Raw genomic sequence first — 13,911 nt, 5'->3', positions numbered from 1 at the left:
CCTATTAAAATATCTCAGGATCTGTACAGTATGCTGTCATAACACACAAATTAAGGGTTTTATATGAAAGTTAAAAAATGTTTTTGGTTTGTTTTCCATCTAAGCATTAATTCTTTTCCTCCTGTTACTTAGGACAAATAGTTGAGGGTTTATTTAATTCCAACATTCTTTTGGTCAATAATCCCAGCAGGAGAATGTTTCTGTAGTTAACTCGCTTTATCTCCCCGAATAATGAAAAGAAAACAGCAATTTGAGAGTTAAGTAATAGGAACTAGAATCTATCAGGAACTTTATAGTGTACTGATGTAACATTCTTCACCCTGTTTTACAGGTAAAGAAAATGAAGCATATGGTTGTTCAGTCAGCCAAAGTTACAGGGCTTCTGACCTCAGTGTCAGACTCGGGACCACCTTTGCAGCCCCTGTAACAAATTCTCAAGCATTTGGATTTCTGCATTTCTGACAGGGTGGGCTATTATCTATGTGTCGAGATTCCCAGGGGAGTCTTAGTATTGCTGCTGGCTAGAGACAGACATGGAACAGGGTAGGAAGAAGAGAAAATGTCCTGAGGTCCTTAAAGGAGTGGAGAAATTTGAAGACCACACACAGAAATGCTCTGTTCCTGGGGAAGGACACTCACCATTGAGAAAAAAATGAGGGTCACAGCCGCTGTGAACCTTCACTCATTTCCCACCTCCACCACAGGGCTCCCAGCTCCCAGCAGCTCTAGCCTCCACTGAGGTGATTTCCAGGGAACCCAGTTTTGTCCACCATATGAGTTTTCCTCAGGGCACATATTATTCCTAGAGGGTGAAGAAATGAGTAAAATAAAAGCTAGCATATGTTTAATTTATAGTTAAGTGAACATGCAGATAAGATTGTTTTCAATTCAAGCAATTTCGCACAATTGGCCAACTTGACAGAAACAGATGCGTGGCTAAATTCATTTTTCTAAATATTTTCTAAAGAGTTCAGACATGTTTATTGCAGGGTTTTTGCAAAGTAAGATTCTATTCTCCCGCTCTTTAAGCGAAGCATGGCAACTTTTTTGTGAGTAAAGGAGGTTCTCTATTTCTTCTAAAATGCCTTAATGAATGGGAAAAGATATGGTTAGGTTACAGAGTACAGCAACATTTGCTTTTGGCATCAGTATCTGGGGATTTTTGTGCTTTTCTTCCTCCTTTGCCTTATCTCTTTTCCCTTTTCACAGTTCACACTTACACAAACTGTGTCATTCATTGTAATGATAAAGCAAGTACTGAGTGTTTAGCTTTCATTCTTGTCCTTGGATGTTAAAACTGACAGCTTAGCACCTCTATTACTTTTTATCGGTGAGTCATTGCCCTTGCCAGCACTCAAGATAAGAAAGTCTCACACTTGCCAGAGGGAGAAAAAAAAAAAAAAAAACAGGAAAACTGAAAAGAGCACTGGGGCTGAGTTGTACTAACCACAGAATGGAGGGTAGGAGGCTGTTTTGAAAATGGATGGACCTTGCCATTCTCCAGGACAAAGTTATAAATGAGAAACTGTCCAGTGTGATTTAGGTCATTTCCAATGGAGAGTCAATTTTCAACTACCCGGATAACCAGTATAAACCTCTAAGGAGTAGAGAAATTCAACACTTGATCGCATTTTAATCCAAATGTTAAAAGACCTACATTCAAAATGAATCTGATCACCTCACACTAAATCCTTATTTATGAAAGATTAGCCACAAGAGCTGAGAATTGCCATTTGATACTACTGCACCGTGTGTGTGTGTGTGTATGTGTGTGTGTACACGCGCGTATGTAGTTATTCTGAATAACTACAGAATAACTACACCATGAGAGGATCAGAGAATTCAGTGACACATTAAGGCTGTTTTGGGGGTCACTGTTATTCACTGATCAATTTGGGGAGATTAAACAAAATTGTATGTTCCTTTTTTCCCTCTAATACAGACCATCTTTCCTGGCACTGTGTCTTCATCCCTATTGTTTAGGTACTAAAAGAAACTGCACAGGGCTGTGAGAGACCTCAAAGACATTCAGTCCTCACCTGCTCAGGGAGACACGCCATGGAGGTTCTGCCCTGTAGTTTGTGAAGGGTTTGGGAAATCTGTGAAAATATTACATTGATTTTAAGTTCCTATGTTGGACTAGTTCATCTTTCTATTGACTGAATGGTTCAGGATATACTGAGATGGAGATTAGCTATATTTAATGTGCAACAGTGACTTTCTATATCATCATAGTTTGCTTTCTCAAAAACTATGTGAAGTTCTGAGTAAGCACAAGCCACACCCATAAAACATCCTCTGCTAATTGATTCCCAATTATGATGACTTTAAAGTGGAACAAGAACTTAAAGATGCTTGCAAAGCAAGGTGTGTGAAGAAATCTAGATTTCTAATTTCTCCCCAGTTTTTACAATTGTCTCACCCAAATCTAATCTGATAGCATTGCATGTTAGTGATTACCTGTAAAGAATCTTTCCCAAGCTTCAAATTCATTATTATAGAAATGAAGTTACTTCTGGTAGATGCAATATTTAATTGTGTAATTATAGATATAAACAAGTCTGGAACTACAGTGGGTAGGAGCAAAGAGAGTACTGGGGAGGGGCCGGTAGCCACTAGATTTCAGCTAGTCTTAGGCATTAGTCCATAAATCTTAGAGAGGAAACAGAGAATAATAGGTAATCCAGTAAACTGATAAATGGAAAACAGATAAGAGAGTGTTTATTGTATTCCCAACTTGCAGATGAAGAAACTGAGGTACTGAAAATTTAAGTAACTTAATCAACATCACGTAACTGGTAAAACCCGTTAAGGATATATAGGATACATGGTTATATGCAAAGTCATTATCGCACATTAAGCATTATTCAGGAAGTACTAGAGTGAAAATGGCCAATTACATTCCAGTGAATACCGGATGTGCTGGGAGTGCATTCAAGGGATAGCTAAAACAGGACTCAGGGAAACCTTCTCCAAAAGAGGGATGCTTAAGTCGAAGGGCCAACCAATCAGACAAAAGAGGGGCAGAGAGTGATCTGGACAGAGGGACCAGCATGTGAAGGAAGGCCAAAGGCAAAGAGCACAGCATGGGAAGAGAACTGCAAATAGGTCCTGGAGTAAAAGAGAGATGAGCAAATAAAATGAGTTAAAGAGGTAAGTAGAGGCCAAGCACACAAAAACACTGCATAAGTCACTCTAAAGAATTTAAACTTTACTTTGAGGACAATGGGAGCCCGAGAAAGGAATTAGGCAGTTGAGTCAGAAGCAGATGTGAGCTTCTGGGATATCACTTGACTGCACTGTGGAGAAAGGACTGGAATGCCAGATAGGAAAGAGGCTGTGTCAGTAATCCAAGCAAGAAGCTGATGGGGGGCTGAGTTTGCATAATGTCTATAGAGATAGGAGATATTTTTAGTTGCTAGCTTCATTAGGACTTGCTAATTGATTGATTGTAGAGGTGGTGGTGAGAATGAGGAAATGTGAATTAGGCTTCTGGGGCAGTAGTCATCTGAATGGAGGCAGGTATCATTCCTTGAGATAGTGAACTCAGAAGGAAAAGGAGTAAGTTTCAGGGGTGGTGAAATTTAATTCTAGATACGTTGTTACATTTGAACATTCAATTTGAGACAACCTACAGGTGGTTGAAATACATGGGTCTAGAGTTTAGGAGAAAGATCTGGGCTAGAAATATAGATGTGGTAAATATCAGCATATGGATGTAAATGGAATTCACAAAAGAAGATGAAATAATATAAGGAGCATATAGAATGGGGAAAGAAAATGAGCCAACCCCCCCCAAACGGTACCCAATTTCTGATTATCTGTCACATGCGTGACACATCAATGAGCAGGCCACCATACTCGTGGCACCATGCCTACACCTAATGGCACGTGTATAATGGCATCTTTCTTCTTTTTAAAAACTCCAGTGCACTAAGCCTGATTTTCCTTACATGAAATAGATGAGAGAGACTGAGCTGGAAAATCCATACCATGACTGGGGTGTGCCTTGACACTCCCAAGCAGGCAAAATAATAACTCAAAACTGAAGTACCCTCATTATAAATATTTTCTAATTGTACATCATTTAAAAAAAAAGGCGGTGGGGTGGATGTTAACAGTAGCTGGAAAGAAGAGGATGGGGTATCATATCTAAAGTGGTGTGCCTCAACTTACCAGTTGAGTCTCTTCCCGCCCTCGTGAATGGTGTGTTCATACAGGTAATTTGCCACAGTGGAAATCAATGGGCATGAGTTGAAGTTAAAGTCTCAACTCTCCAAGCGATCTCCACTCCTCAATAATGAGGAGTTTAAGCAGCCCCAAAGCATGCTTTGGCAGACAACATGCAAGAAACAACGTGTAGAGGTGAAAGGATAAAAATAAGTTTTCAGTTTTTGCCACAAGCAAGTGTATCTCCTCACCCAGAGGAGGAGGGTGTCCCCAGATGGGCTCGGAGGTCTCCATCATTTCCTGTGGCCTCAGTCACCTGCAAGAGTAAGTCAAGGCACAGACTTCACTGGCAAGTCCTGTAGGCCTGAATCCTCCCCTGACGGAGGGATCCGGCAAGTACTACTTCTAGCCTGGTAGCGCTCTCAATCAGGATTTGTCAGCACTCAAGGCACAGGTGGGCCATGGTGCATGTATTAATTTTTCCTGCAAGGTCCTTGTTTTCCTTTGGCTTTGAAATATTACGGTGACTACTTTTATTATTTTTACCTATTGCGTGCGATCTATGATTGCCATCGCGGTATATTAGAAGGTCATTTCCCATAATTTCCTCCCAGCTCTATCCAATGCACTAACGCTGGCTATTTGTAACTCAATATACCCTTTCCAACACCATGACTTTTTCATTTTATTATTCTTTTTACTTTTGGAGCTGACATACGGAAAAAACGCGAACAGTGTTAATGTTAAAAAAAAAACTATATTTTTATTTAAACCATTGTTTCCTCTGTGAATAGTAGAATAATTTATACTTATTTTAAAATTTGGAACGCAAGGTTTCCTCATAACAGAACTAACTTTACTCCCCTGAAGTGCCCCCAAATACCTCCAACTCCGAGAGCTGGCCTAATATTTGCTCACTTGGTTGCTCACTCCCTTTTTCTCCTCAGCTCCATTTGATATATGTTTCCCAGGACGTAGTGGAGACTTCTGGCCCGAGAGGCTGGAAAATGTAACTCGGAATTTCCTACAATCTCAGCTCCGCTTTCTCAGCGCTCCGACCCGGGGCGGGAGCCTTGTTATTGTCACGTGGCCACGGGGGCGAAGCGCCCGGCAGGCCAATGGGCTCGCGCGGGCCTTGGCAGCCCCGCCCCTCGGCTCCGCCGCGCGGGGACTTGGCGCTCCGCCGCGGGGAAGAGGCGAAAAAGTTTCTTTTGCGGGCGAGGAGAGGCCTTGGCGCGCGGACGCTGCTCACACTGCAACTCTGCCGCAGCTGGCCGTTCTTTTCGGTTTCCCTCTCGCTTCCCCGGGGCATGAAAGAGCTTTACTGCCAGGACTAAAAGAAAGGGGTTTACCTGGGAGCGTTAGAGGAGGGCGCGCGCACACGGCCCCGAGCGGGGGCGTCCACTCCCGACTGGAAGTTGGTGCCGGGCCCCGAGCGCGCGCCGGCGCGGAGCCCGGGTCAGAGCGAGAGCCTGCAGGACCGCGATGGGCGCGCCGAGGCTCCGCGCACCCGCGGCGGCTCTGGGATTGCTGCTGTGCGCGGTGCTGGGATGCGCGGGCCCGGCCGAGGGCGGCGGCCGCGGGGCCCTGGGGCCGCCTTCTGGGGTCGGCGCAGAGCACCGGTGCCTCGTTCCGTGCCGCTGCCTCGGGGACCTCCTGGACTGCAGTCGCCAGCGGCTGTCGCGTCTGCCCGAGCCGCTCCCGCCCTGGGTCGCTCGGCTGTAAGTATTCATCCTGAGGGCGGAGGGGGAGCCACTCGAGATTCGGGACTGCGGGCGAGGGGCCAGGATGCTCGGCGCGCAGCAGCCTTTTCCAGGGCACCTCCTCTTGGCCCAGGCCTCCAGCGGCCCTCCGCGGAGATGGAAAAGGAGCCGACCCGGCCTCAGTCTCCCTCCATCCCCCAGCGCCTGGCGGGCCGCGCAGGTGGGCCCTGAGTGCGCCCCACCCGGCCGCAGGTGGGCGAGGGGATGCAGCCGCTGACTACTCCCAGGGGCAGAATCGACGTCCTGCACCTGGAGCTCGCCAAGGGGGCTCAGATGCGCGCCCTGCCAGGCCGGGGCGGGAGAGTTGGCAACCTGCTGCCGCCGAGGTCGCAGTTCTCACTTTGAGAGGATGATCCCGGGGCTCAATAGTTTCTAACAGGTTCATGCCACTTTTCGTGTTCCCAACTAGTAATCGAACGCGCTCCTTTCGTTTGGGAAGCCCCCTCTACAGAGTTCGGTCACTGTCCAAGCTGTGGTGGACATCTTTTTGTTGTTCTTTACCCTGGGCTTAATTTCGCGTTAGTAAATTCCCCTCTTCGACCAAACTGTAAGAAGTTGGCAAGAGTGATCAATGGATAAGGAAGGGAAGGAACGAGAGCTGTTCCAGAACCGAGAGCGTGATTTCTGTAGCTTCTCAGCAGGTCCAGAAGGTTTAGGAGAGAGCGCTGGGTGCTGTTATGCAAGTGTTTGGATGCTAGTTGTGGAGTCTGAAAACCTGAAATCACTGCCAACTGCCAGAACGAGGAAGAAAATGTAGTTTAGGTCCAAATGTCATCTTATTCTCTCCCACTCTCGTTTTGTTAAAATTGGAAGATTGGTGCAAAATGTAAACAGTCAAAACTTGTGTTTCTTTTTTTTTAAAGTAGCTATCCTGTTAAAATAACAAAAGTGCAGTCCTTCCTTAATCCTTAGATTTGGCCGTAGCAGAATTGCAGTGGAAATTTGAAACTCTGGAAACAACTCTAGTCGACTGTCCTAACATCCAAATAATAGTGGTAGGAAGTTTGGTCAGGTAGTTTAAGAAATTGTGTTTTTAAATCACTGTGCTCATCAAAGTCTTTATTTGTGAATTGTAGAATTGTGGACCATCAAAAGCATGTTCTTTGTGTTAATATGCCTTAGTTTAATAAAAAAAAAAAGTAGAAGTAGAGAGTTTTAGATTGATATGTAATCTCTTATCATGGGATGTCTTGTTTAGTAGTTTTTATTACAATTGAAGAAGGAGATAAGGGCTTTAACCTAAAGCAGGAAGACTTTCAATTAGTTGTGGCTAATTCTGTTCAATTGCCTCTTGTGGAGGTCATGTTGCCTTATTCATGAGATGTGAATGGCTCTATTGACATCATATGGAACTGAACATTTGAATGACTGGAGGTGAACATGTATGAATAATAGAGGGATGAGAAAGAGAAAGAATACAGTGCTTCCTGGGGTGTGTTTAGAAATGCTCGAATCATTCACCAGATCTAACTTATTATTCAGTAGTTTCTCAATGTTAAGTGGCCTATCGGATCATGCCAGTGTGCAGTATATTTTTGTGTGTGTGTGAATGAATGTCTCTTTTAAAAATTGGATGTCTTAAAAAAAACACAACTGTATTGCTCTTGATTAGAAGTTGAGTTAAACCAAAAGGGGTTTGATACCTATTCAAACATTGTCTTAAAAGTAGCTGACCTAATTAGGATTTTGTTTTGCAGATAATTTGGTGGCACACTAACAACAAATTACAGTTTATTTGGTTAGCACAATCTTTAATTACATTTCCGCCAGCAGTAAATTGTCTTAATACAAGTCCACATTCCTTAAATGTATGCGAAAATAAGTTCCACTTGTACAAATAAGCACCACGCCTGTTGTCAGAAACCCTGCTGTGATCACTCATTGGACAGCTCTGTCATTCTTGTACTTGTGTGACTTTGTAGTTGTCACCAAACCATGTGGTCCAAATTCTTTATTGTAAATGTTTCTTTTGTTTGTGCCTGAAGCTCTGGAGGTCTCCTTTCTCCACCTTTGAAAGGAGCAGAAAAATACGTGGAATTGAGCTTTAACTTCTCTTTAACTTGGTATTTGGAGCAGGAGGCATAAGATAGCTGCTTCTTAAATTTTACATAATTTGAAAAGCTTTTAAGTAGACTGTTTCCAGAGTTCAGAAATAAGTAGAAAAATGCATATTGTTCTTCCCCATATCTTAACTTCCTTTTCCTCAGGTAATTAAGAAAGTAAAAGTTCTCCTTAGGAGTACTTCATGAGAGCCCTCTTCAGAAAAAGTTTGGTGTCTAGCTTTTGTTTCATTTGTTGAATTGGTAAGTTAAAAACTTAATCTATTTAATGCACGTGTGTATGTATTTCTTTCCAGTTTATTCAGTTGTAATTTATGGCCATAGGAATCCCATGTGTGAAAAGTTGAATTGTTTGACCTGTAAAATAGTCATATTGTAGTTAGTTCTCTTTTCAAAAAGGAACTTTTAATCCTTTCATGAAAGTGGCTCTTAAAACAGTCACTATTTGCAGCGTTCCTTACAACTGCCTTTAAAAGCAGACTTGAATTTACATCTAGAGTGTGTGCTTACAAAGAGTTGGGAACCCAAAGAGGAGTGCTAGTTAGAATATGTTTACTTAGCCAAAAGAGGGAAAAGTTGCCCAATTATCAAGAAGAGTTTCAAGTATTATTAAAATCTCAGTGGAATTTCAGAACTATTTGTCTTCTCACATAGAAAGCTTTGAGTTAGCTGGGCTCAGGCAAAAAAAAGTCTGAAAGGTACTTTCTGCTGGTGTGGCTTCTTTAGTGTCTGCCTGTTATAAATCCTCTGGTTCGTACCAAAATTGGGGCTCGGGTTAGGGGTATTAGTCCTTATGGTTTTCACAGCTGTTTTTCTATATTTTCCAGACTAAAACTTGAACATAGCAGGCTGATTTATGAGTCACTTTGGATCAGTGTCTTAAAACAGCTACAGCTTGGCTTTTTGTTTTTCAGCTTTCCAGATTTCTGCTGAATTAGCAGCTCTGCAGGCCCCAGTGGGATTGATTAAGAAGCTGTGCTGGATTTGCATTTTAAAATTTGACTTGGAAGTCAGATTTCCAAATGCTAAAAGGAAGAAAATGAGAGCTGGAACCAAATGTTGTATATTAATTATTTTCCATATATATTTATTCGCTTGCTAATATGCAGGAAAAGAGACTTCTCTCTATTGTGTAGAGTTTGGTTTGCACGTGTTTGGCCAGCTGAGTTTTGGGTAAATAGTTCACACCTCCTTGCCTCGCCACCTTTCCCATTTATTAACCTCATTACAAAAAGTTTTTTAGGAAAGGTTTCTGAGGAAGATGTTCATTACTGGAACTCTAAAAACAAAGAATCTGCCTTCCTTATTGAATGTAATGGGGTTTAAGAAAACATCGACATTGTACAAGTTGAATTTGTTTTTAATGGTCTAGCCATGAAAAACAATACAAGGAGATTTAGGAAAATGTGGCATCCTTTAATCATTTCTGAAACATAAACTGTATTAAATCTAAATTTAGGTACATTAAAAGTTTCATGGCTTTAAGTATTTAGCAGTAAAAGTCACTTCAGGGGTGATTTTTTTTTTCTCCCCCATATAATGTGGTTTTAATAGTACACGCAGCTCTGGAATGGAAGTGTGTCACAATAACTGAAATATTTAAGGTTGCCAGCTCCTGCTTCTGGATCAGAAGTGAGGGGTCCCCAGCATGTGCCCTGTTCTCTGAAGGCACAGTTTCTCATTTTACAGGTCTTTTGTTGGAGATTTCATCCTGTTACTGGTCAGAAAAAAAAAAAAAAAAAAAAAAGTTAAAGCACGCAATCTTTTTATTTATTTATTTTTCCTCACGGGATTGCCCTGAGAAATAATCCTTAAAATGAAATGAAAAGTGGAATTTTCGTTTTTTCTAATCAAAAAGAAAATCACCTGTGTGAGCTGGAAATGCCAGATGGGTGCCCCCTTTCCACTGAACACTTGAAACAATAGGGGATGCAGTTGTAGGCTTAGTGCAACGTTCTTTAGTTGAGTGGGTCCAAATGAGCCTTTCTGTTGATTCAGGCTACCTCCCAGGTGAAGCCCTCTTTTCCACGGTTGTTTTTTAGAGCCTGTGGGAAATCTGTGACTGTCTGGGGTGCTAAAAGCACACAGGTTTTGTCTGAATCCTAACGTGAGCCGTGGGGCCCATGGTTTCCTTGATGAACTCCAGATGGATGCGAGCTGGGCCGTGAGGGAAAGTGTCTGGTTCCAGCGTGGGGAGCATGCACGGCAGTGGTTGTAATTGCAGGATTTTTATAGTTTAAAGACTGTGCCAGATTTTTTTTCATGTTATAACTCTACCGGAACAAATCTGCTCATGTCTGTTACTGTCTGGTAGGTCTTTAGGCAAACATGTTTCAAATAAAACCTTTTGCAAAAATTTTTTTTTTCCTTTTAGGTGAACTAGAGAAATCCAGGTTTATTGTCAAAACAAAAATTCAAAGACTGACAGGATCTCTGATTTCTAATTGTTACCCTAATGGATGTGCACAGAGTAACACTGTGCGTCTCTGGATGTGATTTCTCTGCCTTTTCTTTTGTTGTTGCGGGAGGCATGCTTATGTATTAATATATAGCAAATGGTTCCTGCTTTTCTCCAATCAAGTCTGGTTATCTCTAACTTTGGTTATTCAAAAATCTTCACTTTTAAACACTGAAGGAATTAATCTAGGAAGGGTGGGTATGCCTCTTGCAGTGGGAGAGCTTTCAGCCATCCTGTTTGGCAGCCGGGTTTTCAGTAGCTGTTCAGCCATTTCATTTTCCTTAGACCAGTTTGAAGGCACTTAGTCAGTGTTTTGACCAATATAACCAAGTATTTGCCGGATTTTGTTTCACATTTTCATCCTCAATGCTGAGCTGACGTCCTAGCCTAGAATACTGCATACGTAGGAGTTCGGTTGATGTCCTATGGAAGTGGTTACTGAGTTATATTGAGTCTCTGAGTTAGAAGCAGGTTTGTTTTAATAATTGAAAAGAAATCTGATCACGGATTTCTGAACAGTCTCCTTAACTTTGTTAGGTGGTTGATGTGGTTTAAATTATACATTATATTGAGATATTGAGATTTGGAGAATTCAGGAAAGCAGAGAGTTTGGGTTGTTTCCTACCTGCTCCACACACACACACACACACACACACACACACACACACAGCAGTACTTTAAATAATTTGGTGCCTTACACACACACACACACACACACACACACACACACACACACACACACAGCAGTACTTTAAATAATTTGGTGCCTTAACCCAGGGAAACAAATATGTGTGAAAAGGAATTTCTACTTTGTTTGACTGTAATAAGGACTCTGATGCTTAGTTTTGTGATAATAAAAAGGTTTCTTTAGAGGTTTTAGTTTCAGCCACCTGACTAATTAACCACTTTTCATAAGCTATGACTTCATCATATCAAGTTGGAAGTGAGGAGTTGGTAGTGGATGGGGAGGGTGAAACAAAACAACCAGTTAACAAAAGATCTGTTCACCCTGGACCAAAAACCATCTCCTAAAACATTTGCGGGCTTGGAGCATTTGAATCTGCCAGCCTCCTGAACTAACTTTGTCCTCAGAGTTTGTATTTTGGAGTTTGCCCTCTCGTTTATGGGCAGGGTGGGCCAATTATTTCTTATGCTGTCGCTAGCGTCGAGAGAGAGTTCATAAATCCACTCTGTCTTGCACATCATTAAGCACTATTAGTGATTTTTGGAAACTACTTATAATTTTATTTTTGTTTTTTCATAGGGACTTAAGTCACAACAGATTGTCTTTCATCAAGGCAAGTTCCATGAGCCACCTTCACAGCCTTCGAGAAGTGTGAGTTCAGCTATTTTCTGCTTGAGGTTTGAATCAAATGTACTACCCATCACAGTATTTAATTGTAAAGAACGTTTGGGTTACAGTGAATTATTTAAAACTTTTAACTTGGGAGGGATCTTTAATTTTATAAAGTTTTCACCTCTGTGGATTACAGATTGCATAATCTGCTTCTCTCTCTCTCTCTTTTTTTTTTTGGCACTTATAGGAAACTGAACAACAATGAATTGGAGACCATTCCAAATCTAGGGCCAGCCTCAGCAAATATTACACTTCTCTCCTTGTAAGTGAACGTTAGGAGGGTTTTGAATGTATGTTTGCAGAGACCGGGGGGGAACAGTTCCATATGGGCTAGAGAACAGATCTTACAAGCAAAATAAGCTTCCTTTAAACTGGTTGACTTGTTTCCTAGCCTCTCTCTCGCTCCTAAATTTTAAGTATCATAACAAGAACACTTTACACTATACTGTTATTGCTGCTGTGGCCTTCAAGACTCAGAGAAGCTGCCTTCACCCCACAGGGACATGTATTTGATTATGGTGGACTGAGACTTAAATTCTGGTATCACTCAATGGTTGGCATGGGATCTGTGGATTCGGTATTACATAGTTCCTAGTGGAGAGTGACCAGAGTTATTTGGGGAGGAGAAATGGAGTTGGTAATGAAGCATTGAGGTATCCTCTTTTATCCTCTTTTATCCTCTGTTAAGTGTGGTGCCTGCAGTGGAAATCAAGGTCCAGAAACATCAAATCAAAATATCGACTTGATACAGTTAAAATTCAGTAGGTCCTTGAAGTTAGAAATATCATTGCATGTTATTTTGCAGTTCTGAGTTTTCAGATGAGAGTAAAATTGTGTTAAATTTTGTGTATTATTAGGGCAGATCACGTGTTTATATTCATGCAGTGGAGATGTTTTGGAATAATTTTAACTTTTGGCCCTTAAAGACAGCATTTAGAATGAGCATGGTTTGACTTCTAAAATTAAATAGTCTACCACCTTAATCTTGAATAATTTAAAAATATATTTCAGCCACTAAAGTTTAAAATGTTTTCCTTCTTTAAACAACTTAAGAAAAAAAGCACCATTGTTAGTTATATCTGGGAAAGGTGTTAGGAGGGTTGAAATTGTACAGTAAATTTCAGGAAAGCTGTTCAATTAATTACAGTGATCACTACCCGATTGCTTACATCTGGTGATTTATAGAGGTTTGTTTTTACTGAGGGCCCAGGTCAGCTAAGTCACGGGTACAGCCGCTGTGTCTGCTTTCCTCTGTTTGAATGAGAACTAAGTGACATTTGATACTGATGTGGTTTTTCCAAAGATCAGAAACAGAAAGGAATAAAAGAAAACGCAGTTGGTATTTAACAAATAAGCACTGAATTTAAAAAGGGTTTTTATGCTAGCATTAATACCTGTTTTGGCTTTCCCAATTGGTTAAAATTTTGGAGTCTGAATGGAATACTGCTTTTGGTATCTTTAACATCTTTAGCTATTCTCATTTGACCGCTGAGGCCTATTTAAATCCCAGGGAATGCCACTTCCTTGCCCTGCTGTCCTTGTCCTGTGTATTGGCAGATACTGTCAGCATGTTCAGGGGGTCTTGAGGGTCACTGCGTGATTCATGGCTGAGAGGGTCTGCAGTGGAGTTTTGGAATCTGGGTGGGATGAGGAAAACAATCTTCACTTTGGCATGGTATAGAGGTGAAAGCGTAAGAACTTGTAAGGAAATTAGAAAGTTTGATCAGAAGTAAATAACCTAGTGATTTTTACACTTTAAAGCTGTAGTTTGTAATTAGAAAACTAGAAACCTTCAATATCTGAACTCTTCTCCATATTTTTGTTTGTGTTTCACTTTAGTGAGTGCTGAATAAACTTTACTAAACTCGAATAATCTCACTTTTTTCCCCTTAATTTGTCGTAGTACATCTAACCAGGGATTGCTTTGTTCCTCTTGCATAATGATAGATCCTATTTATTACCTAGATCACATAGACTCTCCAAAGAGTAATTTATGTCACAGGCCTGCTAATTCCATGTGCATAGTAAAAATTGTTTTTATATCTATGAAATATCTTGAAAAATTTACTTCTCTGGCTGTCCTTTTCTGTAAATGTTTTGTTT

At 41.3% G+C, this 13,911-nt stretch overlaps 1 protein-coding gene and 1 long non-coding RNA gene across 3 annotated transcripts in view; one reads left to right on the top strand and one right to left on the bottom strand.

Moving 5' to 3' along the window:
- The window catches only part of LOC132373357 (uncharacterized), a 240,825-nt gene extending 236,347 nt beyond the window's left edge, over positions 1-4,478 (bottom strand). Inside the window, exon 1 of the long non-coding RNA XR_009505411.1 lies at positions 4,422-4,478. This is a non-coding gene — a long non-coding RNA (uncharacterized LOC132373357). The remainder of the gene's footprint in view (positions 1-4,421) is intronic.
- Positions 4,479-5,363: 885 nt separating this feature from the next.
- LRIG3 (leucine rich repeats and immunoglobulin like domains 3) overlaps positions 5,364-13,911 on the top strand; it is a 46,979-nt gene continuing 38,431 nt past the window's right edge. For both annotated transcript variants that reach the window (XM_059936367.1, XM_059936366.1), the window contains exons 1-3: positions 5,364-5,891; positions 11,716-11,787; positions 11,996-12,070. In XM_059936367.1, coding sequence (XP_059792350.1) covers positions 5,656-5,891; positions 11,716-11,787; positions 11,996-12,070 — 383 coding nt within the window. In that variant the 5' untranslated portion in view covers positions 5,364-5,655. The remainder of the gene's footprint in view (positions 5,892-11,715; positions 11,788-11,995; positions 12,071-13,911) is intronic.

This window comes from Balaenoptera ricei, chromosome 10, assembly GCF_028023285.1.
Source record: "Balaenoptera ricei isolate mBalRic1 chromosome 10, mBalRic1.hap2, whole genome shotgun sequence".
NCBI lineage: Eukaryota > Metazoa > Chordata > Mammalia > Artiodactyla > Balaenopteridae > Balaenoptera > Balaenoptera ricei.
The sequence above is the reverse complement of the archived record's forward strand: the minus strand, read 5'-3'. Positions and strand labels throughout refer to the sequence as shown.